This window comes from Anabrus simplex, chromosome 7 (assembly GCF_040414725.1).
Source record: "Anabrus simplex isolate iqAnaSimp1 chromosome 7, ASM4041472v1, whole genome shotgun sequence".
NCBI classification, from domain to species: Eukaryota; Metazoa; Arthropoda; class Insecta; order Orthoptera; family Tettigoniidae; genus Anabrus; species Anabrus simplex.
In genome coordinates, this window is record NC_090271.1 from 137380420 (window position 1) to 137407093 (window position 26674).

The 26674-nt window shown below is 39.4% G+C and overlaps 1 protein-coding gene across 1 annotated transcript in view; it reads left to right on the plus strand.

The window, feature by feature from the left end:
• The window catches only part of Cul3 (cullin 3), a 332171-nt gene that overhangs the window by 295827 nt on the left and 9670 nt on the right, over window positions 1-26674 (plus strand). The window contains exons 13-15 of the mRNA XM_067151333.2: window positions 5078-5216; window positions 6716-6843; window positions 6945-6996. Coding sequence (XP_067007434.1) covers window positions 5078-5216; window positions 6716-6843; window positions 6945-6969 — 292 coding nt within the window. The 3' untranslated portion in view covers window positions 6970-6996. The remainder of the gene's footprint in view (window positions 1-5077; window positions 5217-6715; window positions 6844-6944; window positions 6997-26674) is intronic.

Here is a 26674-nt window from a genome sequence, read left to right on the forward strand (position 1 = left end):
TATTATCGTCACGATTTTTATGAAGTCACACATCATCCTTATTATTATTATACTTATTATTAGCCTTCATTCCCCCGTAATTCATTTCGAAGACCTTAATTACACGTAACCTCGTAAAATTCATTAACAACTGGGGTTTATCAATCACTGGATCAACACAGCAATATTCCACGAATGCACAAAATGAAACCAATGAATCAATGACTACTCTACCAACACCACGACTTAAATACTACATCTCTAACTAATCTATGTTTCATTATATAAGAATACAATCCAACTAGCAATCTACTGAAAGAGAAGAAAATGTGACAAGAGTACTTATTATTCCAATGTAAATCTCCGGAGTCTTGAACGTAGCTGAGATGTCAGACAGTTTGCCTTACAGTACTTAACTGGTGCAATGATGTACACTGTGGTTCAACCCTGCAGAAAGCTTCAAATCTTTAGCTCATTTATCAGTTTACAGCACATCGTGAGTTGTCGGAATCTCGAATAATCCACTATATTACTGTTGAAATGATGTTCCTCGGCCAGGTTTATTCTCGAAGATTCTATTTCAGTGATAATCGTCCCTCATAATTCATACTAGAACATTCCATAAATTTTTGCGGCAACACTTGACGTAATGTCGTGTACTGTCTGTCTGTGGTTTGGAAACTTCCACCCAGGAAAATGTGTGGCAATAATATATCGCACTAGGCTGAATCGTCTACACAGAAAATTAAATTAGCACACTCGAATACCATAATCGTCGTGCAGTACTATATTGTAGTCAGTTAAAACCACACTGTTCCTCAGCCTTTCTAAAATCACACTGTTCGTCGTCTCTTCTAAAACCACACTGTTCGTTTTCTTTCTAGAATGATTCCCTGACTATCCAACAGCCTCACTAATTCTCATTGGTCGTCAGCTATTCTGCGACATGATTCGTTATTCCAAATTTGGAGCAGATCTTTCTGAAATCTCACTCCCCTTTTGCTTCCGGCTCGCTATGTGATGTAAACCCTGTGACGCACTGTGAGCTTCACCGCCTGACGCAGTTCTCTCTTGTCCGCAGCGGAACGGCACGTTAATCAGCTGGTGCTTACTCGCGCGGAGACCCGTGTCACATTACGAAAATTGAACCAACCTCTCTAAAACCAATAAAATACCATTGGGATGGGTACAGTATATACACTCATCTTCCTTATGGACTTATTGCCTTGAGCATTCTATCTGCAGGCTTATGTGAATTGATTAAGTATCTACACGATCCTCTATTTGCAACTAGCTGTGTGACCCCGTTTAGTTGCACATGCTTCCATTTATTGATAATGCATTTCATTCTAATGTTTAACTTTATGAAGATAAAGTTGAAAGATAATGTAAATGTAAAGAACTAATTGGGGATAAATATCCATTCATAGGAAGAGGAATTCGGGAATGGAATAGTGTCCAATTTCTTTGAAACCATTTACGAGAAGACTAGGTAAACAACTGATAGGGAAACTGCTACTTGGGTGACAGTCCTATATTCTATTAATTTATGATAACATCACTTTCTATAAGCAGCACACACATAAAGCATTTTCCTAATAAACATAATAGTTGTATTGTGATTAAACATTTCAGTGCAATGTATTATTAACAAAAGTACATATGAAAAGAGGCATACAGATAAATACAACACTAATAAAGAAAATAAAAATATTTGGCATAATGAAGACTCGAACCTGCGTAACTCATATTACGAAGCGAGCTCATTAGCCATTATGCTACAAGAACTCTTGGGGTAACTGAGATACATATACTAACTTATACCTGGTGTCTGAAAACTAAAAATTAAAATTAGAAAATTAAAGCCCATTTTGAAAAGATTTCCAAATAGGTTTTGATTTTATATCCTTGTAGAGTTTCTTTCCGAAACTTGGCATATAAAATGTGTCCCCGACGCTGTCAAAGTGACATGCTGGTGTGACGTTGCAACTCAAGGGAAGCATTAATGTTCAAAATCCTGCAATGCAATATCGATCACTGTTATGGTACCATGCTTTTATCAATATACTAAGTTAATTTAAGCTGCATGTCACCAGAAATACAGCTAATAAATGTTCAGCTCTCAAAACTTGCGTGACAGGTAAAGTCTTAGTACAATTTACGAACTTCATCATGTATATCCATATTGATACAGTTAAAATTAAAAAACAATGTTAGTTTTATAATCAAACAATGTTAGATTTATGGTCCACCCAATCAATACACATCACTTTACAAGTGAAAACTATTTAATACTAACTGATGTACCCCTGCTTCGCTACGGAATTTTACATTGCATACAGAATTCTAGGTTAGGTAGTATACTGTACACGTTGTGATCAAGATTGTATTAAATTGCATAGCTCATAATGTTACCCTAGAAACATGACGGGGAAGTCACCAAACGTCTTCTCATATGAAGACTGGGTTAGGGAATTTTCATTGTAACGGTAGGCCCGCTAACCTACCATCAGTCACAATCATGTTAGGGAGTTTTCATTGTAATGGCAGACACTCACTCTCCACCTGTCTTGGTTTTTCCAACTGAAATGAATATAGGTCATTACAATGACGTCAGTAGGAATGGCACGATTAAAAGCAATGCCTTCATATGAAATACTCGATCAAATGAAAAACCACACATTTTCTCACTTTTGACGAACAGTGCTACGCTGCCGATCTAACAGACCAAACTTACAGAGCTGGAATGACCAAGCCACAGACAGCCGTGATCTCAATTCACTACATTGGCGGCGGGAGAATGTGACTTGGAGGCAAATTTTTCCTCAAAGCCAGAGGAGAAACACCCCTCTTCTCTGCTAACTTGGCTAATACTAAATGAGCCTCTGCCTTAAGTGTCCATACTATGATGAACCAGTGTGTTACGTACCAGCAGTATCAGAAAATGTATGAACCAGAGGAAAGGCATACTAAAGAAGAAAGTTTCCTAAATCCCCAGCTATTTCCCGCCAATATTCAGTCAGGCTGTTATACTCGGTACGCAGCAGTAATCCCAGCTATCGAAGTTGAGTGGCAGCATAAGAGACAAAGAACATCACAACAAACAATGGTCAATGTAATGTTATTGTTGATCAATGTTATGCACTTTCGATATTGTAGGCCTTCACATTTAGTTTTCTTCCGACTCTGAAATACCACTCTTATCATATTCAGTATGGTAAAACTGAATAAAACATAAATGATGGGAAATTGTATTCTCTATAACTTTTGTTTTGTAGTATTTTTCGATAGTACTTAATTTTTAGGCACCTTCCCCTAAACTAAAATTTACCCAGGGTGAATAAAATTGTTCATAGCTTAGACTGTAGTTTCTTACTCTCCGACTTTATATACAGATTTTCATTAAAATCAGTTAACCCATTTTCTCGTTGCTCGGCGTTGATATGGACTTATTAACAAAAAATACAAATTCATGAATATCTTTGTTATCATAGCCGGTACGGTAAACATGTATAAGACATAAATGATCGGATCTTTAATTCTATATAACTTAGTTATGTAGTATTTATTGATGGGACCACTAATAATATAAATATTTGAGAATTAAATTTTAGGCCTTCCCCTAAACTGGCCGGCCCCGTGGTGTAGGGGTAGCGTGCCTGCCTCCTGCCCGGATGCCCTGGGTTCGATTCCTGGCCAGGTCAGGGATTTTTACTTGGATCTGAGGGCTGGTTCGAGGTCCACTCAGCCTATGGGATCAGAATTGAGGAGCTATCTGATGGTGAGATAGCGGCCCCAGTCTAGAAAGCCAAGAACAATGGCCGAGAGGATTCGTCGTGGTGACCACACGACACCTCGTAATCTGCAGGCCTTCGAGCTGAGCAGCGGTCGCTTGGTAGGCGAAGGCCCTTCATGCTGCCATGGGGTTTGGTTTGTTTTTTCTTCCCCTAAACTACCATTTCATTCAGCGTGAATAAAATGATTTATAGCCTAGATTGTAGTGGTTCATCCCCTGACTTTACATACCAATTTTCATTATATTCTCTTAGCCGTTTTCTCGTGATGCGAGTACAGACAGACAGGAATTACGGAAAAGTAAAAAGTGCATTTCCTTGTTACTGTCGACATGACGGATACAGAAATACCATTATTTTCAAATTTTGAGCAATGTACAGACAAAACTCTTATTTTATATAAATAGATAAAAATATATTAAACATATTTTGGGACATGTTGCTATATTTGAGACTTCTTCAGCCATAAAATCATGTGGTAGATTACAAAACTCATTGTTCAGAAACTAAAAAAAAGGAGGAACCCAATACCTTTTTAAGAACTATTTGAGATACGCTAAAGATATGTGGTAATATACACTTATTTACTAAAAATTGCCCTTACTTCTTGTAAAAACTTTTGTTATTTCAATGTTAAAATTTGAAATATAACTTTAAATATGATATGCCAGCCATAACGTCTCGTAACGGAATACAATGTTCATTGTTGCTGTCTAATAATTTAAAACGGAAGATCCTTTATGAACAATACACCGATAGACCGGCCCCACCCCACAGGCCGGCTGGGAGATTCCAGGTTGTCGGAGTCACCAGCCCCTTCCTGCAAGTACCGAAAGGAGTTACCATGGGGCTGGCAATAATCATTGCTCCGGAGGAGTGCGACAGGCCTCGCCGCTAGATGGGGGCTTCATTAGTTCCATTCCTGACCTGGTCGGACTACTTCCCCTCTTACTCTAAATTAATTACATATTTAATTGGAACTTTTCTTTTTTCAACTCCTACTCAATCCATTCAGTTGGTCCTGTCAAACAGATTATCTGTTTTTATCACGTGGTCCTTTCTTGTAAGCGAACTCAGTCTTTGCTTAATCTGCTGTATTCAGTCATTAATTAGCTTTTTATCCTTCAAAAGGGGTCCTATCATCTCAGGCCTGTGAACATTCTCGCTGTTTTAATATGTTACGTCCATATACCTTGTTTACACCCAAATTTCATGCCAGTTGATTTGAATACAGAACATGCCAGAAGTTAAGTGTACATAATATTGTTCATACAGAATAAATAAATTTTAATTTTATGTTTCAGAGTAAAAATCCAAACTGTTGCTGCCAAGGGTGAATCTGAACCAGAAAGAAGGGAAACTCGAAATAAGGTTGATGAAGATAGGAAACATGAAATAGAAGCAGCTATTGTAAGGATAATGAAGGCACGAAAGCGAATGCCTGTAAGTATAGCGAGATGTTCTTTTAAGGAACATTTTAACATAGTTATACTGTATTGGCCGGAATATAAGACGAATATAAGATGACCCGAAATTTTTGGAAGGTATTTAAAAGAAAAATTAAATAATGAATGTAATTACAATATACGGTATTCAAAATCTCCAATAACTAAGGTAATTTAATTAGCCATAAAGTAAATCTAAGCTCAAAAGTTTTTAAAAGAAATATAAAATACCGTGCTGTAAACTTTCCTCCATTTCAGGTAAAGATTTGAGCATGGGTCCAGCAGGCAAAACAGCGATAGGCATCCGTTCCATTGCCTTACGCTCTTTTGTTGCTAGCAGGCAACTTATTTATTTTTCCCTGGTACTAACTGTCATAGGGGTTAGAATACATTTTGATGTGTATGTATCTTAATTTCTCTGAAAACCATAGAAGTAGTTACTGTGACGTAAAATCAGTAATTATCTTAATTTAGCACTATTGGTTTACTTATGGCAGACGTAAGGGTTTGGACTTCTTTTATTGTGCCTCAGCTAGTGACTGTAGAATTCTGGGAGTGCCATGTTGCATCAATTTCATTCAGTGGCAGTGGTTCTAACAGAAGTGTTGTGATTGTTATAAAAGTAAATATCTTTCTAGGAGTGGGTTGGTGGTTCCTCGGCAATGAACACATCATTCTCCTGTGTATGATTTATATGATTTAACCTTCATCAGAAGCATACTTCTTGCTACTGGCCCCTTTCATAACCTTTACTGTGCTGTGATGCAAACACTCTTCCAAACTCTGCATCATTTATTTACACTAACTCAGGCTTGCCTTGAATTCTGTTACTGGAACTTCAAACTCGCCTTGATGCCTTCATTCTATTAACTTCACAACCTATTTAACAAGTCTACCATATTTCTTATTTTTGGTCCTCTGAATGTTTTTCTTCGTGTACCACCATTCTTAAACATTTCATAATCTTTCCACCAACATTGTACTTGACACTTGGAAACACCAATTTTCACAGTCTTTAAATTATTAGTACATTTTGCCTCGCGGAAAGCCTGTAATTTGAAGTTTTTATCGTAACTTGTCCTCTTTCCTTTATTTAACTGAAGGGATGAAGGCACTCTTTTCCACACGATCCACATTGCGTGGAATAGTGATCAAAACTGAACAGATTAGTACACTGACATCAAGTAACAATAGATCACAAGTTGCAGGCCTGTTCAATTCAGGAAATGATACAAATAAACCACTCTTTAAATGTTAGGCTGTACATGTAAGAATACAGTTTTTATAAGAACATTTTTACATAAAAGAAATATTGACTTATATTCTGGCCAGTGTAGTAATAAATTTTCTTTCATGTGATTCATGCTTGCATGTAAATGATCCCTAAAGACTGTTTATTGCCAACAGTCAAAATGTATATTCATTACATGTGCGTGATTACTGCCCCTGCTATGTAAAACATTTCATTGCAAGTATTATCTTTTTTGTATTTTTCAGCACAATGTCCTTGTAGCCGAAGTTACAGAACAACTGAAAAGTCGGTTTCTTCCTTCACCTGTTATAATAAAGAAGAGGATAGAAGGACTAATCGAAAGAGAATACCTAGCTCGAACACCAGAAGATAGGTATGTTCTTATGTGCACCTTTCATGCTCTAACAAATCTTTTGAATAAGATTTGTATTTGACATTGACTTTATCATATATTCTTTTTTTTATCTTTATCAGGAAAGTTTACACGTACGTTGCTTGAACAACTGACTTCATGATTCTCAAACAGGTGAGTAAGAGATTTAATAATGTTTTTTTAAACTGGAAACTGCCAGAATTTTGAGATATCTTCTACAAATTGCATTAAATTGCATTAAGGTTTGAATGCTGAAGAGTGATACCCTTTCCATGTTCATATGCAATGTTGGAGCTCATGACAACTAAAGCAATTTTAAATTCGTGATGCTGGCTCCAGAATCACCTTTGCTTGGCTTCAAAGGCTCAATTGGGAATCGTGAGAAGCAAATTAGTTACCAAGGCTTTGAGAGATGCAGTACAGTGAAAACTCTTTGATTCGAAGTTGGTTAATTCGAAATACGCATATTTCAAATTAAATGCCATTCCCTGAATTCAAATGTAGGCCTTCATGTGTTACTTCGATAGCATAATTCGAAATACAGTTAATATGTACCGGTAATTCAAAGATCTCATCAAGCCCCTAAACTATGTAATTCGAAATCAGTACGGTACTGTAATCTAGTTGCTGCAGAGCAACTAACAAATAAAGTCAATGTAGACGACAATTAATGACAATGAGCGACTGTCTCGTATCCCTCATTGTCGTGTACGCCCTACTTCCGTTTTTCAGGAATTAAAACTTATATTGCTGCTTCTTTGTTACTTTTTAATCGCCTTGTCAGCGAGGCTTATTATTGTCATGAGGTACACGCACAGTATGGTCGCAGAGTTATCTTTGTTCAATTTTCGTAGAGTCTAAATTCGTTTATAATAGTAAGCAGAAAAAACCATCGGAAACAAAGTCTCTTCTCATGTGCTCGCTGGCAATGATTTGGTGTTTGGGAATTATACGAGCAAAGAAAAATAAACGTATACCTATTATTTTTTATGTAAATGTGAATTTTATTTTGGACTTGGAGAGTTTTGGTTGGAACATGGTAGTAATCATCAATTCAAAAGTCTGTCATGTAGATGAATGAGAAGTTGAGTCTCTGCAATCAAGTACTTTGCATTAACAATGACATATTTCACTAACAATAAAAAGCTTTTTAAAAATGTAAACTCAAGAATAATGGTTAATTGAATGCTTGACGTGGCTTCCCAGCATGATTGCAAGTTGGATAAAGCGGCAATGACTATGCAGAATATCTGTAAAAATAATAAGCATTATTGTCAGAATGGTGGTTTCATTTTATAGCTTTGACTCAAAATAGTACTAACGTAGAGTATAAAATGTCACAGCTAAACATCTAAACATACATACCTTATCCTCTTTTCTCTCACGTTTCTGGTTGCTAGGATATGCTTTTCGCTTCCGACCTCTCCCTGGAACACATGGAGTTATTTTAACAGAACAATCTTCCATGTTATTAATATATTTCGTGATAATTTAAACAAATTTATGTGATCTTACAACCTGACAAAACTGCTCCGAAATGAAACCTATGCAGAATAAAGACATGAACTATGTCACGTGAGATGGATGAGCAGTTTCATTGGCTCCTGTGGACTTGGCGATTCTTACTTGCCAAGACCTGATGGACTTAGCAGTTATTGCTTGAAACTGCAAATTTCTACATGCATTTATAACACGAAATGTCAGGTTTTGCTTATGAGTAATAGACTATAACCGAAGAATTCTTCTTGCGCACATAATGGCGTATACAGCTCAAAAACGTCAGAAATTGGACTTGGCGGGTTTTGCATATAATGTCCTCATTTAATCACTTTCAAATTCATGAGTCAAGTCCACAGCAGTGTACATGGTATTTAAATTGATTCTTCCGAGGAGAAAGCAGTCATCAGTTTGCATAGGTGGTTTTTTCTTCTTCCCTTGCCACAGTTTCGCGTTTTCCTGGATGAAATTTCGCTACTCTGTTTCTGCCTCTGAATAATTTTACTGACAGTGCTTTCACAGACACATAATTTAGCTATCTCTGTTTGTTTTATTTATTCTAAAATAGTTTAGTCAGATTGGAGAACTTCACAGTTAATTAAGTCAACAACAAAAAAGCGGCTTCCACTATAACGAACAATTAGTAATTATTGCTCTGTGTGACGATTGTTTAAAGTTAGAAGTGTATTTAATGGTACATGTAGTACTTTTAAGGAATTTTTGGGTTACTTTGTGAGATTCATAATATCTCTCTCTTTGCATACGGCTCCCAGGAAGCATGGTGTGATAATAGCATTTATTTGAGGCAGGTACTGTAATAGGATTAAGATTAAAATACTTGATAAATTAATAACATCCATTTGTTTAACATTTGTGTCTTTTTCGAGAGCATTTTTACGTATACAGTATAAGTTAATCATCATATCATCATCATCATCAATTCCCCTTTTCCAGCTGATACCAGGTGGGGGGCAAATATGGTTCCTCTCCACTTTGTCCTGTCTCTTCAGAGAGTCCATCCATCGTAATCTTGGTCTTCCTCATCCTCTCTTCCCCGTCATCTGTCTTTCCAGGGCTTGTCTTGGCAGTCTTTCTTCTTTCATCCACTTGACATATCCAAACCACCTCAAATCTGTTCTGTTCCAGTTTGTCATTTAGTTTTTGCACATGTAGCTCTTTTCGTATGTCTTCATGTCTCACTCTATCCCTCCTTGTCTTCTGTACCATACTCCTCAGGAATTTCATTTCTGCTGCCTGCTCTCTACTGCCATCTTTCTGAGTCATTGTCCAGGTTTCTGCTGCATATGTCACTATAGGTACCTAAGTAATATCCCTTGTACATTACTTCTTTAATTTTCATTCAATATCCAGTCTTCCATTTTCTGTCAGTTTACTTCCCAAGTATTTCCACTATTTCCAGTTCCTTGTCTCCAATTTGAATAGCTCCTTTACTTCCTTTACTCATCACCATTATCTTGCTCTCCACGTTGATCCTCAATCCCCATTGTCACAGACGTATTCTATAATAATTCTACTATCACACCATGCTTCCTGAGAGCCATATCCAAAGAGACAGTTATTACAAATATCACAAGGTAACCTCAGAATTTCTCAAAAGTACTACATGTGCCATTAAATGCATTTTGCAATTTGCACTTCCTTCGTCTTAAACGGTATAGTCCTTTGTGATTCTTCGGGGTCCGCTTCCAATGGATCTTCCTTCAATCTGTGTTACAATTCCAAGTGGCTCTACCTTTGTAGTCATTCTCTGTTGTTTCCTTACTCTTCGCATATCATCGTCCACAAGAGATGGCTAATGTGGTTCACATTTACATTGCTGACTGTACTTCCTGACATATTTCCACTCCGAATCCATGCAAATTTAGAATGAATGATTACTACTGAGTTTGATAGGCTGGTCATCAGGAATCGCCTTCCAGTATTGGTCTCCGCCTATGAGAAGTTCTATTGGAAGATCATTGTTGTCATCCTTGGGATCAGCAAGTATCAGTTTCCGTAAGTGTGACAGGGACTGTACTTCGTGTGGAACGGGCAGGTGCGACATATGCATGTTTTCACTCTCAAATGCTGAAATCTGCAAGATAGTTTTAGTCCATACTCCACTGGTGTTAAATTCAAGAAGTCAGCGAGCTGAAGATGTGCAACAAGATGACTTGAATCCAGCAACTGTCAAATCCTTATTTCCCATGATAGTTAACTGAAGCTGGTCTACCAGACTTCTATTTACAAAACTTGATTGACTTCCAGGATCCAAAATGCAGTGTGTACGTTTTCTGAGACCCGTTGGCCCTGTGATCCAGATAGTAGCTGTTTGAAGATATGTGAAGTTCGGTTTATTAACTTCAATCTTTCCCACAGGTATTGATGCGACCTGCTCTCCATTGCATATTGAAACGTGATGAGATTTTTTGCAGTTTGTGCATGACGCCTTACTCTTCCTTGGGCATACCACAAGAAGCATCGGTCGGTTGCTTTTATCTTTTCAATCTGCTCATCTATGTTGGAGATCTTTACACATTCCTGGGCCAAATGTCCGTGTGTCTCACAGAACACATCATCATCATCATCATCATCATCATCATCATCAGCATCATCATCATCATTTCCCAACTCCATTTTCCTGGGTGTGGTGTACAAGCACTCGCCATCTCCTTCTGTCTTCATACATCTTCTGATCCAGTACATCTTTCCATTTGTATCCTCTCTCCTCCACATCTGATCTTACAGTCTCTATCCAACGTTTTCTTGGTCTTCCCTGTGGTCTTCTTCCTACGAGATTAAGGTTGAAATATTTTCTGGCAGGTCTTTCCTTGTTCATTCTCATTATGTGCCCATACCACTGAAGTCTGCGTTTCTTTATGACACTGATAATAGGAACCTCAATACCAGCTACTTTCCTATTCACTTCATTTCTGATCTTGTCCTTTCTGGTTGTTTGGTTCATAGTTCTAATGAATCTCATTTCAGTTGCTTGGATTCTACGGAAGTCTTTGTTTAGTAGGGTACATGTCTCTAAACCGTACGTGAGGATTGGTACGAAGTAAGTGTGGTACATGATTGTTTTTGTTTTCTGTGGTATTTTTCAGTCCCAGAGGAGATTTCTGACTTGACTGTAGAAGTTTGATGCTTTCTGTGTCCTGCTGAGTATTTCCTGCCTAACAGTGTTGTCTTTCGATATTGTGCTTCCGAGGTACTTGAAGAGGGAGGCTGATTCGATTTTTGATTTGAGCTTGTTCCTTCCCTGTTAATGGTCATTTCCACTGTCTTTGTTTTGCTTATCTTCAGTCCAAAATTTTTGAATGTGTCGTTTCATTCATTAAGTTTCTTCTGAACTTCAGATTCTGTCTCTCCCCATAATAGCACATCATCAGCAAATACCAGGGCATTTGGTTCACTGCCCATTTTCTTGATAGATTTGATGACCTTGTCCATTACTATTACGAACAGGAGTGGTGACAGAGCACTTCCTTGTTGGACACCTCTCTCTGTTTCAAACCATCTTGATCGTCCGTTGCCTATCTGGACACATTGTAGCACTTCTGGTATAGCATCTTGACTTTGTCAATTAAGTACTTTGGCACCTTTAGGTCTTCCAGACATTCCCATATCTTGTTTCGAGGAACACTGTCATATGCTTTTTCAATGTCCACAAATGCAATCACAAGATTTCTTCCGTATTCCCAGTACTTTTCTGTCAGCATTTTTACTGCAAAGATAAGATCCACAGTAGACCTTTCCTGAACCCGTGTTGTTCTTCCTCAAGCAAAGGTTCCACTATCTTCCTAAGTCTTGTTTCTATGATCTTTTCCAGCAGCTTCAGCGAGTGTGACAACAGCGTGATGCCTCTGTAATTTCCACATTTCCGTCGGTTGCCCTTTTTGAACAGTGGGATGATGACTCCTTTACTCCAATCTTCTGGAATTTTGTTACTTTCCCAAATCACCGATAACACTCTATATAGCCAATTCAAGCCTGGTATTCCAGCTGCCTTTATCATGTCTGAGCTGAGATCATCAAAGCCTCTGGACTTCCCATTTCGCATGCTCTTTAGTGCTGTTTCTACCTCAAGCCATGTTAATGGGTATTTGTTGTTTTTGGCTTCATCTACACTACAATCATTGGTGGTGGTGTTGCCCCCATCTCCATTTAACAGCATGTTGAAGTACTACTTCATTTCATCCCTTGATCCCTTCCTCTGTTTGTATAAAGCTACCATCATCTGTTTCCAGTGTAAGGATGTTTATATTTTCATTTATTTTACTGTTTACTATTTTGTATAGTAGTTTCCTACTTCCTTAACAGTCTTCCTGTATCCTTGTAGTAAAGTCATCCCAGCACTTTTCCTTTTCTTCCTGGATCAGTCTTTTTACAGCCAGTTTCTTTTTCCGGTATTCCTGTGCTAGATGTTCAATTTCTAATTCATTTCATCTCTCATCTGTTTTCTGTTTTTCGAGGTCTAATTTTCTTTTCAGTATATTTTTTGTTTCCGGACGTTTTGACTTCGTGTTTACGTGTAGCATTGCGATCGTGGCAATGAAGGACTCCTGTGTACTGAAATCTCGTCTAATTTTCTGTGTGGTCATAGCATCCTCTACCTTCTCATTTAGGAACTCTATTAGCTTGGTGATATGACCTTCATGAATGCCCTCTCTTCTGGAATAAATTATCCAATGGCAGACAATATCTTCAGGGAATGCTTGCAGAATTTTCGGGGCTAACATTCATCCGTAGTGATCTATGTTTTCTCCTAAGGCTCGTAAGGCTTGTATATGTCGATTGTGTTCTATGTAGATGGTATTTAGAGCAGGAGTAGCGTCGTCTGAAATTGATTGTAAGGCTTTGAGATAATCCAGACGGACTTGAATGATGTGGTCACTTTCTGTAGCGAGAAATTAATATTTGTTTTGTTTCCTCACATGCATCAGCCGTTACCGGTATTCCATCAACCAGGTTCTTGGGCTCTCCTTTCAGATATCCACGAAGGAAAATGTGCTTATCAGTGTTAGTGAGAGATGGTTATCGATAGATGACTTGAATTGTTCCCAAAAGTGTGCTCAGTTGTTATCTTCAGTAATTTTACTTATTGTTATCTTCAATGCGGAACAGATATGAGATTAGTTACTTGTAATTTATTGCTCTACAGAATTTTGTCACAGCTGTTCTTTTGGTCTTTTGTGTCCTTCTCAAGAGTGCTAGCTTACTCACAGAATTGTCGTCTGTCATTCTGACGGGTATGGAACCAGTAATAATTCTCGATAGACAGCTGCTTGACTGGCCGTGTTCTGGAGTGATTATATACTTGTACTAGCCTGCAGGGTGTGCTAGCGGTTAGAAAAGTGTGTTTATGTTTGCAACGTAACCATGTAACTTGATCTTAAAGTTCGAATGCCGTTAATCTAAAGGTCCAGGTTTTTGGCACCAAATGTTGGGTTTCGTGATGTGATATTGTATTAAGATTTGTGTGTAATGATAATACATCTTACAGCGCATCCATATTTTTATTCTGTCTGCCAGCTATTAACAGTATACATTACGAAAATAAAACATAGAAAGGAAATGCACAGAGAAAGGAGTTAAGGAGGCTCAGCTTCTCAGTTATCTACACCGGGTGCTTTGCCATTCTTCATTTGTTTCACTGCTTGTGCAATTTCTTATTGTGTTGGTGGTTCTACCGAGATATCTGGATCCTCTGAAAAGGTTTCAACTTTTTCAGTTCTTGTTTCCTTACTGGGGAGATAGTGTGTTAGAATCCCACTGTCGGCAGCCCTGAAGATGGTTTTCCATGGTTTCCCATTTTCACACCAGGCAAATGCTGGGGCTGTACCTTAATTAAGTCCACGGCCGCTTCCTTCCAACTCCTAGACCTTTCCTACCCCATCGTCGCCATAAGACATACCTGTGTCGGTGTGACGTAAAGCCTCTACAAAAAAGAAAAGTTTCCTTACTGAAATTATGTCCGGCTCCATGGCTAAATGGTTAGCGTGGCCGGGCTGGCCTTTGGTCACAGGGGTCCCGGGTTCGATTCCTGGCAAGGTCGGGAATTTTAACCATCATCGGTTAATTTGCCTGGCACAGGGGCTGGGTGTATGTGTTGTCTTCATCGTCATTTCATTCTCATGACGACGCGCAGATCACCTACAGGCGTCAAATCAAAAGACCTGCACCTGGTGAGCCAAACCCGTCCTGGGATCTCCCGGCACTAAAAGCCATACGCCATTTCATTTGCATTTACTGAAATTATTAAGTACTTCCATGAAGTGCTGCCTCCATCTTTCCAATTGTGTCTCCTATGTCATGGCTACTCCATTTGCATCTCTGGCTGGTTTCTCCCCGGGAAAGTTCCTCCTAGAAAGCTTTCTCATAATGGCATATACTTCTTTGCTGTTACCGAATCTTGCTGCTGCTGCTGCTGCCTGTGTTGCCAGTTGGTCTGTAAACACTTGTTTATCTCTCTGCACTTTCTTCTTAACCTCTTTGTTGGCTTCCCTGTATTTTGTCATTGCTGCTGCTTTCTGGTTTTTTGTTCTACTGGAGTTGATGAGTGCCTTGCACTTTCTTCGCTTTTGGATTGATTCCCAAGTGTTATCTGCTATCCATTCTTTCCTTCCACTATCTCTTCACATGTGTCAAAAAAAGAGTTCCTTGACTGTATTTCTTTTGCTATTTACCTCTTCATCTGTTGTTTAGTGAGGGCCTCAAACCTGTTCTTTGATTGTGTTTTAAATTCATTTTGCACTTCAAGTTTCCCAAATTTCCCTGAGTGGAAACATTGCATTTGTTCTGCTGCCTGTTTCACTGGTGCTGCCACCTTCAACCTGATTCAGTAATCATAAGGTGATGGTCACTCCCTACGTCTGCTCCACGTTTATTCCTGACATCCAGGAGTGAATGTTTCCATCTTTTACTTATTGCCAAGTGATCAGTCTGGTTTTCTGTCTGGAAATCAGGTGACACCCATGAAATCTTGTGGCAGTTCTTAATGTGGAAACAGTGATCCACCTATAAGCAATCCAAAATTGCTGTGCTGGTCTATGAATCTCTGGTCATTATTATTTTCTTCTCGTATTCCATGTCTACCCATGATGATGATGATTTCCTCTTCCTTCAATTTCACTGCCAGTTTTTGCATTTAGATCTCCCATCACCGGGCGAGTTGTTCATGCGGTTAGGGGCATGCGGCTGTGAGCTCGCATCTGGGAGATAGTGGGTTCAAACCCCACTGTCGGCAGCCCTGAAAATGGTTTTCCGTGGTTTCCTATTTTCACACCAGGCTGTACCTTAATTAAGGCCACGGCCGATTCATTCCCATTCCTAAGACTTTCCTGTCCCATCGTCGCCATAAGACGTATCTGTGTCGGTGCAACGTAAAGCAACTAGCAAAAAAAAAAAAATGATCTCCCATCAATCCTACATTGTCCTTCTTTATCCCTACCAGTGTTGACGTCAGCCTATCATAAAACTCTCCTCCTCTTCCTCTTCTGCTACCTCCATTGATGCGTAGCACTGCACTATTGTCACAGGTCTAACTTTGGTTCTTATTCGTACAGTGATTATCCTGTGTGATACAGGGGTCCATTCTATTATGCTATTTTTTTTTTGCTTTCTTTGTAAGACATCCTCTTCACTTGAATGCTGCTGATCCTTTGTTTCTCTTCCAGAGTAAATGAAGACACTGCCCTCTTCTGTCCTCACCTCTCTGTAGCCTGTCCATCTTGTTTCGATCAACCCAAGTACAGTATTTACTCGTGTATTAGATGCCCTCGCATTTTAAACCCCCCCCCCCCTTGGCTTTTTGAGACGAAGAAAATTAAAAAATAAATCTTGCATACAAGACCCCCCCGCATGTAATTCCTCACAGAAGGACGACGATTCCGCTTCAAAGCGGCTATAAGCCATATACAGCTCTGATGACATCACACAAATTTGTGAATATAGTTCCGTCTGTATGACCCACGTAGTGAAAACGCCTCGAAACTTGTGGTCCATCTGTGTTTCGTAGTTAAGAAATGTCCGCCTCCGTAGCGTAGGCCAACTGCAGCTCTGATGACGTCCGGCTCCATGGCTAAATGGTTAGTGTGCTGGCCTTTGGTCACAAGGGTCCCGGGTTCGATTCCCTGCAGGGTCCGGAATTTTAACCATCATTGGTTAATTTCGCTGGCACGGGGGCTGGGTGTATGTGTCGTCTTCATCATCATGTCATCCTCATAACGACACGCAGATCGCCTATGGGTGTCAAATCAGAAGACCTGCACCTGTCAAGCCGAACTTGTCCTCGGACACTCCCGGCACTAAAAGCCATACGCCATTTCATTTCATTTCAGCTCTGATGACGTCGCACAAATAGGCGAATAGTTTTGTGTCCGACCTGCGCATTGCAAGCACACATCAGTCATGTATATATGTCTGTGCAGAGATGCCAACTATTACAATTCAATCGTAATAATTACGATCTACCCATCATAATTACGCCTTTACGAATGACACACCACAAATTACGATTTTTTTGTTGATTTTTAAATGTATGTGTATGAAGTGTTCAAAAAGATACACAAGGAACGCCATTTCATCTTGAAGTCTCAGAATATTCTTTTCGGATTTCTCAGTAATATTTAGAGTTTCACGCGCCGAACGCAGTGTGTTTTTCCAGTATCGGAAAAACAGCCGTCTGTGAAGTGCTTTATCTTGCTGAGTTGTCTTTATTCGTCATGTGATCAGACTTCCATGCAAGTATCAGAGTTCTCTTGTCTTTGTTTTGGCGGCAAAATGGTGACAAACTCCGTTTCATTGTGAATACTGTGTGCGTGACTGTTAAATAAGTATTTATTGCGATTTAGTTTGCCAAATTTACAAATATTGCTCTTCTAGTATTTATATACTAATCACATGTGACGAAATGCGAACTGTTTTAAATAATCAATGAAGCGATTTCTTGTGCAGGAAAATACGTGTGGTGAAGTTTCCGTGACCAGTGACACTAGTAAGAAACCAAAAATAGTTCAAAAATTCAGGGAGGAATACTCGAAAGAATGTCCCTGTTTACTTCGTTCCTCAAATCTCCTTCACACGTGTTTTGTATCGTGTATAGCCGCGATTTTTTAGTTGTGCATGGTGGGCGAGACGACTGTCGTAAACATGTGGCTAGCAAAATTCATACGGATACAGTTAAGCTGAGGGACATAAACAAAAATTTAACCATTTTTGCTAAATCCTCAGAAGATGAAAGCTCAGTAACAGACGCGGAGTTGTTGAACACAACTTGCCTTTAGCCTGCAGTGACCATGCGGGGCGTTTATTCAAGAAAATGTTTCCCAATTCGAAAATAGCTTCAAAATACTGATATGTAAGAACAAACACGGGAGCACTAGTTAAAACTTTGCTTCTACAGTTGAGGGAAAGGTAACAGAGTTAATGAAGTCCCAGCTCTTTGCCCTGGCAACAGACGGCAGTAACGATATGAATGACAAAAAGCTCTACCCATTAGTTGTGACGCTTTTCGATGAGGAATCTACGCAAATTTCAACGACAATTCTTACAATTTGGGAATCCAGCGACAATACAGGCAAAGGAATATTCGATATTTTGGATGATGAACTGAAGAAGTGGGGGATTCTGTGGGTTAACTGGGTAGGTTTTGCATGTGATAATGCAAGTATTGTACGCGCACTTTTTAGTGATAGACTTTTGTACTCGATTGAGGAGTAAGAAGGGAGCACTGCCGGTTCCGGTAGTACTGCCAACTGAATGGAAATGAAATCATAATTGAATCGATAATATGATCGATTGATATTAATTTTCTAAACCTTTATTATCTTACGCCAACAACTGTCTCGCACACACAATATATAATACTAAAGATTTCCCGATGCGAAACGTGTTCCTAGCGTGAATTTTATAGTTTGGCTTTGCTGTGTAAACAACAACAGTACGAGTACTTAAAGTGTATGCCAGATGTTGCACAGCGATGATAAGCGATAGTTTGTGTTTCAAAGGTTGCCAATACGAATCTCGAAGATAATTGAAGTCGACCGATTCAGTACTAGGGTGTAAATCTGTCGCTAAAAAGTGTGCAGATAATACTATGACTGGTGTTTCCAAAGGTGTGAGCTCCTTCATTTGTAAAGAAAATTCTAATATTCGTGTGCAAGGCTTTGCTTGTCATCTTGTGCACTTAGCTGCTCAAAAGGGGTGCAGTGCTCTTGTTAATATTCAACAGTTTTTAATTGATGCTTATTACTATTTACTGATTAGTTCAAAAAGGCAAAATGCTTTAAAGGTACCGTATGCCAGGAAGTCTTTGGTGAAAAGCCTCACAAAATTTTTAAATATGTTCCTACCAGGTGGTTATCTCTTCTGCAGTGTGTATCATGGATCTTAGAACAGTGGAACCCTTTAAAAATGCTCTTCTGTGAATGAGATTCTGACAAGGCCAACTTAAAATTTCTGAAAGTTAAGGAATAATCCATCTACTAATCTTTACCTTTTGTTTCTCAGTGTCAGGATATTTGATGTTTTGGTGTTGGTCATGTTTTATTGTGAAGTGTAATTGTAACCTTAAAACAGAAAGAAGTGAAGATCGATCGATAGTATTATTCGCGAGTCTAAGTATTGCATTAAATGGATTGAGATACCTAATTATTACACGACATATGATATGTTTAAACATTAACATCTGTGTAATAATCCTATGAAGGTAAAATAAGAGAAAACTTGCTTCGTGGTACACCTTTCGATTTCGACCGACGTAAAGACATGGCTGCTTTAAATGTATTATTGAAAGAAAGAACACAGTTACGTCATTTATTTACAAGAGCGTTTAACATATTCCAGAACAAGATTGCTGAGGAAAATGTGACGCAGGAAGATGTTTTCACCAGTTTTAAGGTACTCTAAGATACGGCCGATCGACTGTTTACACTTGATGAGAGAATCCATGAAGCTTGGCACGGACGAAGATGTAGCTGCAGAATATGAAGAAGTCGAATCATATCGAGATAAAGTGGACAACAGTGAAATGTAAGTACAAGAAATTCAATGAATGAAAATAACGTGTGATGCTTCTTCCATAAGCTCGAGTGTTTCTCAGACTACTAGATTGGTTGGTATATTGCCGAAGTTATTGCTTGTCAAGTTCTCAGGAGATATTAAGCAGTGGTTATCATTTTGAGCACAGTTCAAACGAATACACGAAAGTAGCGAGCTGGATGATGCAGAAAAGATTCTCTATCTAAGAGAATCTATGACTCCTGGGACAAGGGCTTATGAACTTGTGAATGGTTTTCCACCTATTCTTGAAAATTATAGTAAAGCTGTTCAGTTGTTAAAAACATGTTATGGTCGAAAGGATTTATTAATAGAGCTTTACGTAAGAGACATTATAAATCTAGTGACTAAAAAACCTTCCCTGTCAGTGTTGTATGATCGAATTGAGGTTAATGTTAGGTAGCTAGAATCAATGGGTCTAACCACTGACAACTATGCTGCATTACTATTTCCTCTCATGGAGTCTTGCTTGACTGATGAATTGATCCGTGTGTGGTAGAGGAGAGGAGATAATATGCAAGAAGCTGGGTCACAAGAAAAGCTCAAAGGACTGTTAGAATTTCTGAAATCTGAAGTAAAAAATTAAGAATACAGTAGAGTCTCGATTATCCGACTTAAACGGGACCTGGAGTACGTCGGATCACCGAAAATGTCGGATAATACGGAATAACTTTGAGAATGAACTAAGACAAACAGGAAGGCTATACTGTATTACGTACTATGTTTTACGGGACTCTATTTATTGACTTATTAATTCAATTGTACAGTAGATGCAGTACTCTTTTCTTACTACGCCTGTAGCCAGGTGCAGACGTCTTGGCTTGGGCTGCAAGAGTTTTGATGTCATCATCTTGAAATTCGGCCCAGTCTCATCACAATTAAAAATCTGATCACCGGTTAATCCTTCAGCAAGAATTATTTCTTGAAATTGTCTTTTAAATTTCACAACTTCATCAGATTTAGCTGACAGTTTTTCTCCACAGATATTAAGCTGCCCAATGCCGTACCGTTTTTTCCACCGATCAAGCCACCCAGCACTGGCAGTAAAATTAGGGTCCCTTTATTAAACTCCTTCTGGATATACACCGCCATTTCTTGCAGAATGGGGCCAGATATTGACAAGCCCTTTTCCTGGTTTTTAGTGAACCAAAGAAATAGTGCTTCACTTACTTTTTCGTACTCACATTTTTCATTGTTTTTCTTTTTCTTTCTAATTTTCAGTGCATCACTTGTTTCTCTGGTAGAACACCACTTTTCAATTTATTCCCTCGTATATTTCCAGTCTCCCACTGTAACACGTCCAACGCAATAATCTGAAACCATTTTTTGGAGAGTTTCCCCTTTGTCCAGTCTCTTTAACCAACTCTACTTCTCTTCCACAGAAACAATCACTTTCTTACGTTTACTCGCCATACTCACAGAGGATATGAAAACTATAACATCCGCACCCAACCAATACTACATTGAAGAATCCTACCGCATGACTGCCAGTGCTTGTCCTACAGTCGCACCCTCCACACCCGTGTCCCAGAATTGCATCCACCTAAAGTTCAAATTAAGCCTATCAGTGTCGGATAACACGGAATGTCGGATAAGCGAAGGTCGGTTGAGCGAGACTCTACTGTACTTGCAGATCAGTGATATTAGTGTGGGTAAAGCTCAAACATCAAAACCTTTGAGAAAATCTGATGTTCCAACTGCTCAAGGTTTAGTTTACACTGGTGGTGTAGGTAGTGCATGTGCTTTCTGCAAAGTAGAGACTCATGCTTCAACGCAATGCCAGCAGGTAAAAAATATGACTCTCGAAGAAAAGAAAGCTAGACTCTCCCAGAACGGTGCATGCTTCAAGTGCTTCAAGGTTGGACATGTTGCAAGAAAATGTTAAGCTCGCCTCTCCTGCAATGTGTGTAAGCAGCAACATTATCCGGTCATGTGTGATCTTTCAGAGAGGGAAGTTGAGAAAGAGTCACAGGCTTCACCTCAGTCTAGGTCAGTAGCTAATTTCTGCATTAATTACTCATGTGTCTATCTTCAAACTGTCTTGGTTAAAATAGTGCATGGATATAATCAGGAACTTGTGCGTGTCCTTCTGGACTCTGCTTCGCAGCGTTCTTACGTGAAAGAAGAACTGGCAGAGAGATTAGGTCTTCAGGAGATTAGAAAAGTGACTGTGAGCCATGCTGTGTTAGGTGGTATTACTGGGTCTCCTGTAGAACATTGTGTATTTGAACTTGTTCTTCAGAATCTTGGTAATTCCAATCAGATGAGACTGACTGCTCTTATCCAGCCTGTTATTTGCAGTCATGTTCCTCACCTTACAGCAGAACACGTGATGCAACTGGGACTGTCACACTTAGATGTGGGGAGAGATAAAGAAATAGAGATCCTTATCGGAGCAGATTTCCTAGGGTCATTTCTCTTGAATGAGCGTAGAATAGTGGGAGATTTGACGGCAATGTTGACTACATTAGGGTGGACGGTATTCTGCTGAATTTAGAGAAAGTGAGTGACCTGTGGGAACTAGATGTTTTGGGCATAGAAGATCCTATCTCTGAAAAGAAGAAATGTCAACTGGAAGAAGAAGCAAGACTAGATTTTCTGGAAACCGTACAGGTAAAAGAAGATGGTAGGTACGAAGTTTGACTTCCATGGATGAAAGGTCATCTGCTCTTAGGTCCATCATACGAGACAACAGAAAAGCAGCTAGAAATTACAAAGAGAAAGCTTAACAGCAACGGGCTCTTAGAAGAATATGATAGTTTTTCAAGGCTGGCTTGATGAAGGGATAATAGAAGAAATTCTGGGTGAGCAGGCTGGAATCTGTGGGCATTGTCTTCCTCATCGACCTGTCATCAAGAATACTGCAACAACACCAGCGAGGCCAGTCTTTGATGCTTCTGCGAGAAGATGTAACAATCCTTCCCTCAACGATTGTCTAGAAAAGGGTCCCAATCATCAAACGAATTCCTTCTCTCCTCCTACAGTTCCGAAAGAAGTCGGTTGGGGTTATTGCTGATATCCGTAAGACGTTTCTGCAAATTTTAATTACACCAGAAGATAAAGATTTTTTGAGATTCCTGTGGGGCAAGAAAGAAGTGAAAACCTATAGGCACAATCGTGTAGTTTTTGGAGTGACATCAAGCCCATTTTTACTGGCAGCGGTGATTGACCACCTTCTAGACCAAGCCTTGCTAGATGCTCAAGATGAAAATAAAGTGACTGTTGGTATTATTAGACAGCTTAAGGACAGTTTTAATGTTGATAATTGTGTGACAAGTGTCTCAAATGAGGAGCTGGAACTATTTGTCAGTACTGCTCAAGAGGTTTTTTCCCAACACAAGTTTGAGCTCAGAGGTTGGGAGAGCATTGATCCTTTACTTGAAGATGATTGTAAGTTGTCACCCGTCCTTGGAATAATGTGGAATCACAAGGAGGATGTGCTTCGTTTGAATTGTGAGCCTCTGGAAATTATTTCACAAGAGAAGATAACTAAAAGGATAGTGCTGTTTACTGTCCATCGGATTTATGATCCAATAGGATTTTCGGTACCCATTATGCTGCTGCCGAAGCTTTTACTACAGAAAATAAATGAGGTCTCTTGGGACACGGAAATACCTTTGGAAATGAAAACCACATTTGGAAAATGGCTTTGTTAACTTCCAGAATTACGTCAGTTGGAGATTCCCTGAGGTATATATAGAACGTAGCCTTCACGTCTTCTGCGATGCGAGTCGAGATGCATATGCCGCAGGGTATTTTTATGTACGCATATGGGGTCAGGAGTTTACGTCCAGCTCCTTCAAGCAAAATCAAGAGTAGCTCCTTTACCCCGGCCGACCATTCGTCGACTCAAGCTCATGGGAGCAACAATGAGTGCTCGATTGTTGTCAACTGTGAGAAAAGATTTTGACGCCGAGTCAGTTTACTTGTGGACAGATTCTACGACAGTGTTGACATGGATACAGCGTGAGATCCTTTGGTCAGTCTTCGTTGAGAACAGGGTTAGGGAAATAAGACAACTGACTCAAAAGGAATCTTGGAGGCATGTGCCTGGTACAGTGAATCCTGCTGATTTGCCTACTCGAGAATGTGGGACAAGAGAACTTATAACCTCTAGATGGTGGGAGGGGCCATTCTGGTTGTACCTTCCAGTGGAAGAATGGCCTTCAGATTGCAGCGTCAGGAATGAAGATGAAATTATGCGCGAAAGAAGAAAGACCGCCACAAGCCTCGTCGTCGCAGAAGATCCATTAAGGTCAGACTGGTACTACAAATATTTTTGTCGATTTCACAAGATAGTGAGATTGATTGGTTGGATCAAACAGTTTATTTTTAACTGTAAGTCTAAAAGGAAGAAAAGTGGAGAGATGAGTTGTTCAGAATTGGAAGACTGCGAAAGAACAATTATTAAACTTATCCAGAATGAGAGTTTTCGAGGACCTGAGGATCAAAAGCTGATTTCAGTTGTACCAATCCTGAACGAACATGGTATTTTGCGAGTGAATACGAGAGTATCAGAGAGGGAGGATAAATTTGAGTTTCATCAGCCCGCTGTCTTGCTGGGAGATCACCCTGCTGTTCAGCGACTTATTCATGGTACTCATGTTCAGAATTGTCATGTAGACCCACAGACTCTGTTGGGTATTCTCAGATAAAGATTCTGGATCTTGAATGGAAGAAGAGTCCTAAGATCATGTGTGTGAAAATGTGTTATTTGCAAGAGATATAAGAAAGAGAGAGTAAAGGTTTCTACACCACCTCTACCTAACGATCGCATGAGAGATGCCAAGATTTTTGAAGTAGTTGGTGTTGACTCGGCTGGCCCGTTGATTGTGAAAGGTAATCAGAAGATGTGGGTATGTTTGTTCTCATGCGCTGTGTACCAAGCAGTACATTTTGAACGGACAAATTTTAGAGGTGCGAGTAACACCTGGCTATGCTTAAATGGCAGCAGATGGAGTCTTATTGTAGCATTCAAAGAATTGCATGGAAATTCAACCCTCCCACAGCCTTGTGGTGGGGTGGTTGGTGAGAGAGATTGATCGGACTGATGAAAGACCTGCTTCGTAAAGTTCTGGGAAAATCTTCCCTGACATCTGAAGAATTAATGACTGTTTTATGCGAGTGTGAAGCAGTTATCAGTAGCCGCCCCTTGACTTCAGACACAGAAAATCCTGATGACTTGAGACCAATCACACCAGCGATGTTTTTGCAAGAAGCCCATGAGATAGGTTTACCGGATCTGGATGCGATGGGTGGATCTCAACCGAGGAAGAGAGCAGCCTATCGACTGCTATTGAGAAATGCACTTCGTCAGAGATTTCAAAAGGAATACCTTGGCCAACTTCAGTTGAAACAGAAGCAGCATAACAAATTTAGCAAAGGAGATGTTGTGCTCATTGAGATGGACAATCTTAATAAACTAGAGTGGCCGCTGGGCATTATCGAAGATCTGTTACCTGGGAAGGACGGTCGTGTAAGAGTTGTGAGGCTTCGTACGAAGAGAGGAGTAGTCATGCTTCCTGTTCAATGTCTGATCCCGTTAGAATGTTCCCTCTCATCAGTTGAAGAGACCGAACACAAAATTGATGCCTCAAAAAGAGAGGCAGACCTAGAGGTAGACAGTACTAGATGTGGAAGAGTGGTGAAGCGACCTGCACGGTTTCTGTAATGAATGACTGATTGTTGCAATTTTATTGAATGACTGAAAATTGCAAGGTGGGAGAATGTCTTGATATTTGATGTTTTGGTGTTGGTCATGTTTTATTGTGAAGTGTAATTGTAACCTTAAAACAGAAACAAGTGAAGTTCGATCAGTCCTCGTAAAAATTGTAGTATTCACAAGTCTAAGTATTGCATTAAATGGATTGAGATACCTAATTACTACACGACATATGATATGTTCAAACATTAACACTCAGCTTTGTTCTTTCACTTTTCAACTCCTTAAATGTATTCCTCCAAAAAGAGATACAGTTTATTCATAAACTTCACTCAAAGTTAAATGAATTTTTCAGTTACATTATTGTTCGTTTTGTGAGAGCATCCTCTGTTCCAGAGTCTGATACTAATTTGCTTGATGTGAAATTTAGTTCTGCTAAGTTGCAGAAAAGTGACAGCGAGTTAGCCATTGGGGCAAACACAAGGGCAGTATCTCTAGATGAAACTACAATGAAAAACTTTTATTCCGATGTGAGACTGTTCTATACAAAAAACATGTGAGCACATTGTTAACAAATGGCCAATTAGGATAAGTTTCTCGAGCATGCTGAAGTTGCTGATGTTTTCCACAGGAAATCAAAGAGTTTCTTATCAGTAGAATTTATGATTGACCGGTTTCCTAAAATTCTGTCATCAGAAGAAATTGATTCTTTGGAAACCGAGTTTAGTTGTTTCCAATTTGATGGATTCCATTTTGACAGGGATGAAAGGGCCGACAGACTTTGGTTCGAAATATAAAAGATCACTCACTGATGCTTCAGGTCTGATGAAGTACCCTTCACTGAGTAAACTAATGATGGCTATTCTTCTAGTACCCCATGGCAATGCTCCAGTGGAAAGAGTTTTTAGTTTGGTGAGCAAGAACAAGACTGAATAAACTGAGTAAACTATTGATGGCTATTCTTCTAGTACCCCATAGCAATGCTCCAGTGGAAAGAGTTTTTAGTTTGGTGAGGAAGAACAAGACTGAATTCCGTGCTAATATGAACACCAAACTGTTAAGTGCTCTGTTAGTGCAGAAGATGCACATAATATCAAAAGAAAAAGCCTGTCATCAGTGTACGTTTATGAAACGGGAACTACAAGCTACTAAGGGGACAACTACAGTACTGAACAAAAGAAATGATCCTTCAGCCTCCACTCAGATAGGTACTGCAGATCACCTGCTCCTCTAGCAGGTAAGAATCATAAACTGTTTATATGCCAGTCTTTGAGTATGTTATTTTTGGTTGTTCACTTATTTTTCAATGATATGTAAGTCAGTAAGATCTCGAAAAAAGAATCTTCGGTTGCACCTCCCCCTCGTGCCCTAACGGCTGCATTACTAATTGCCTTTCTTGAAAGTTGGCATCTCTGTCTGTGTGTAGTTAAGAATGTCTGCCAGTGTAATGGTTAGCACAATTACTGTAGCTGCCGTTCTTGGGAGCCTGAGAGTGTGATTCCTGGTACCGTATGGCCAGAGATTTATGAATGGCAGGAAGATTGATTTGTGGTAAAAATTGTACGTGCAACTCCCTTCCACTAGGGGCCTCTCTGAAAAAGAGCTGCACCA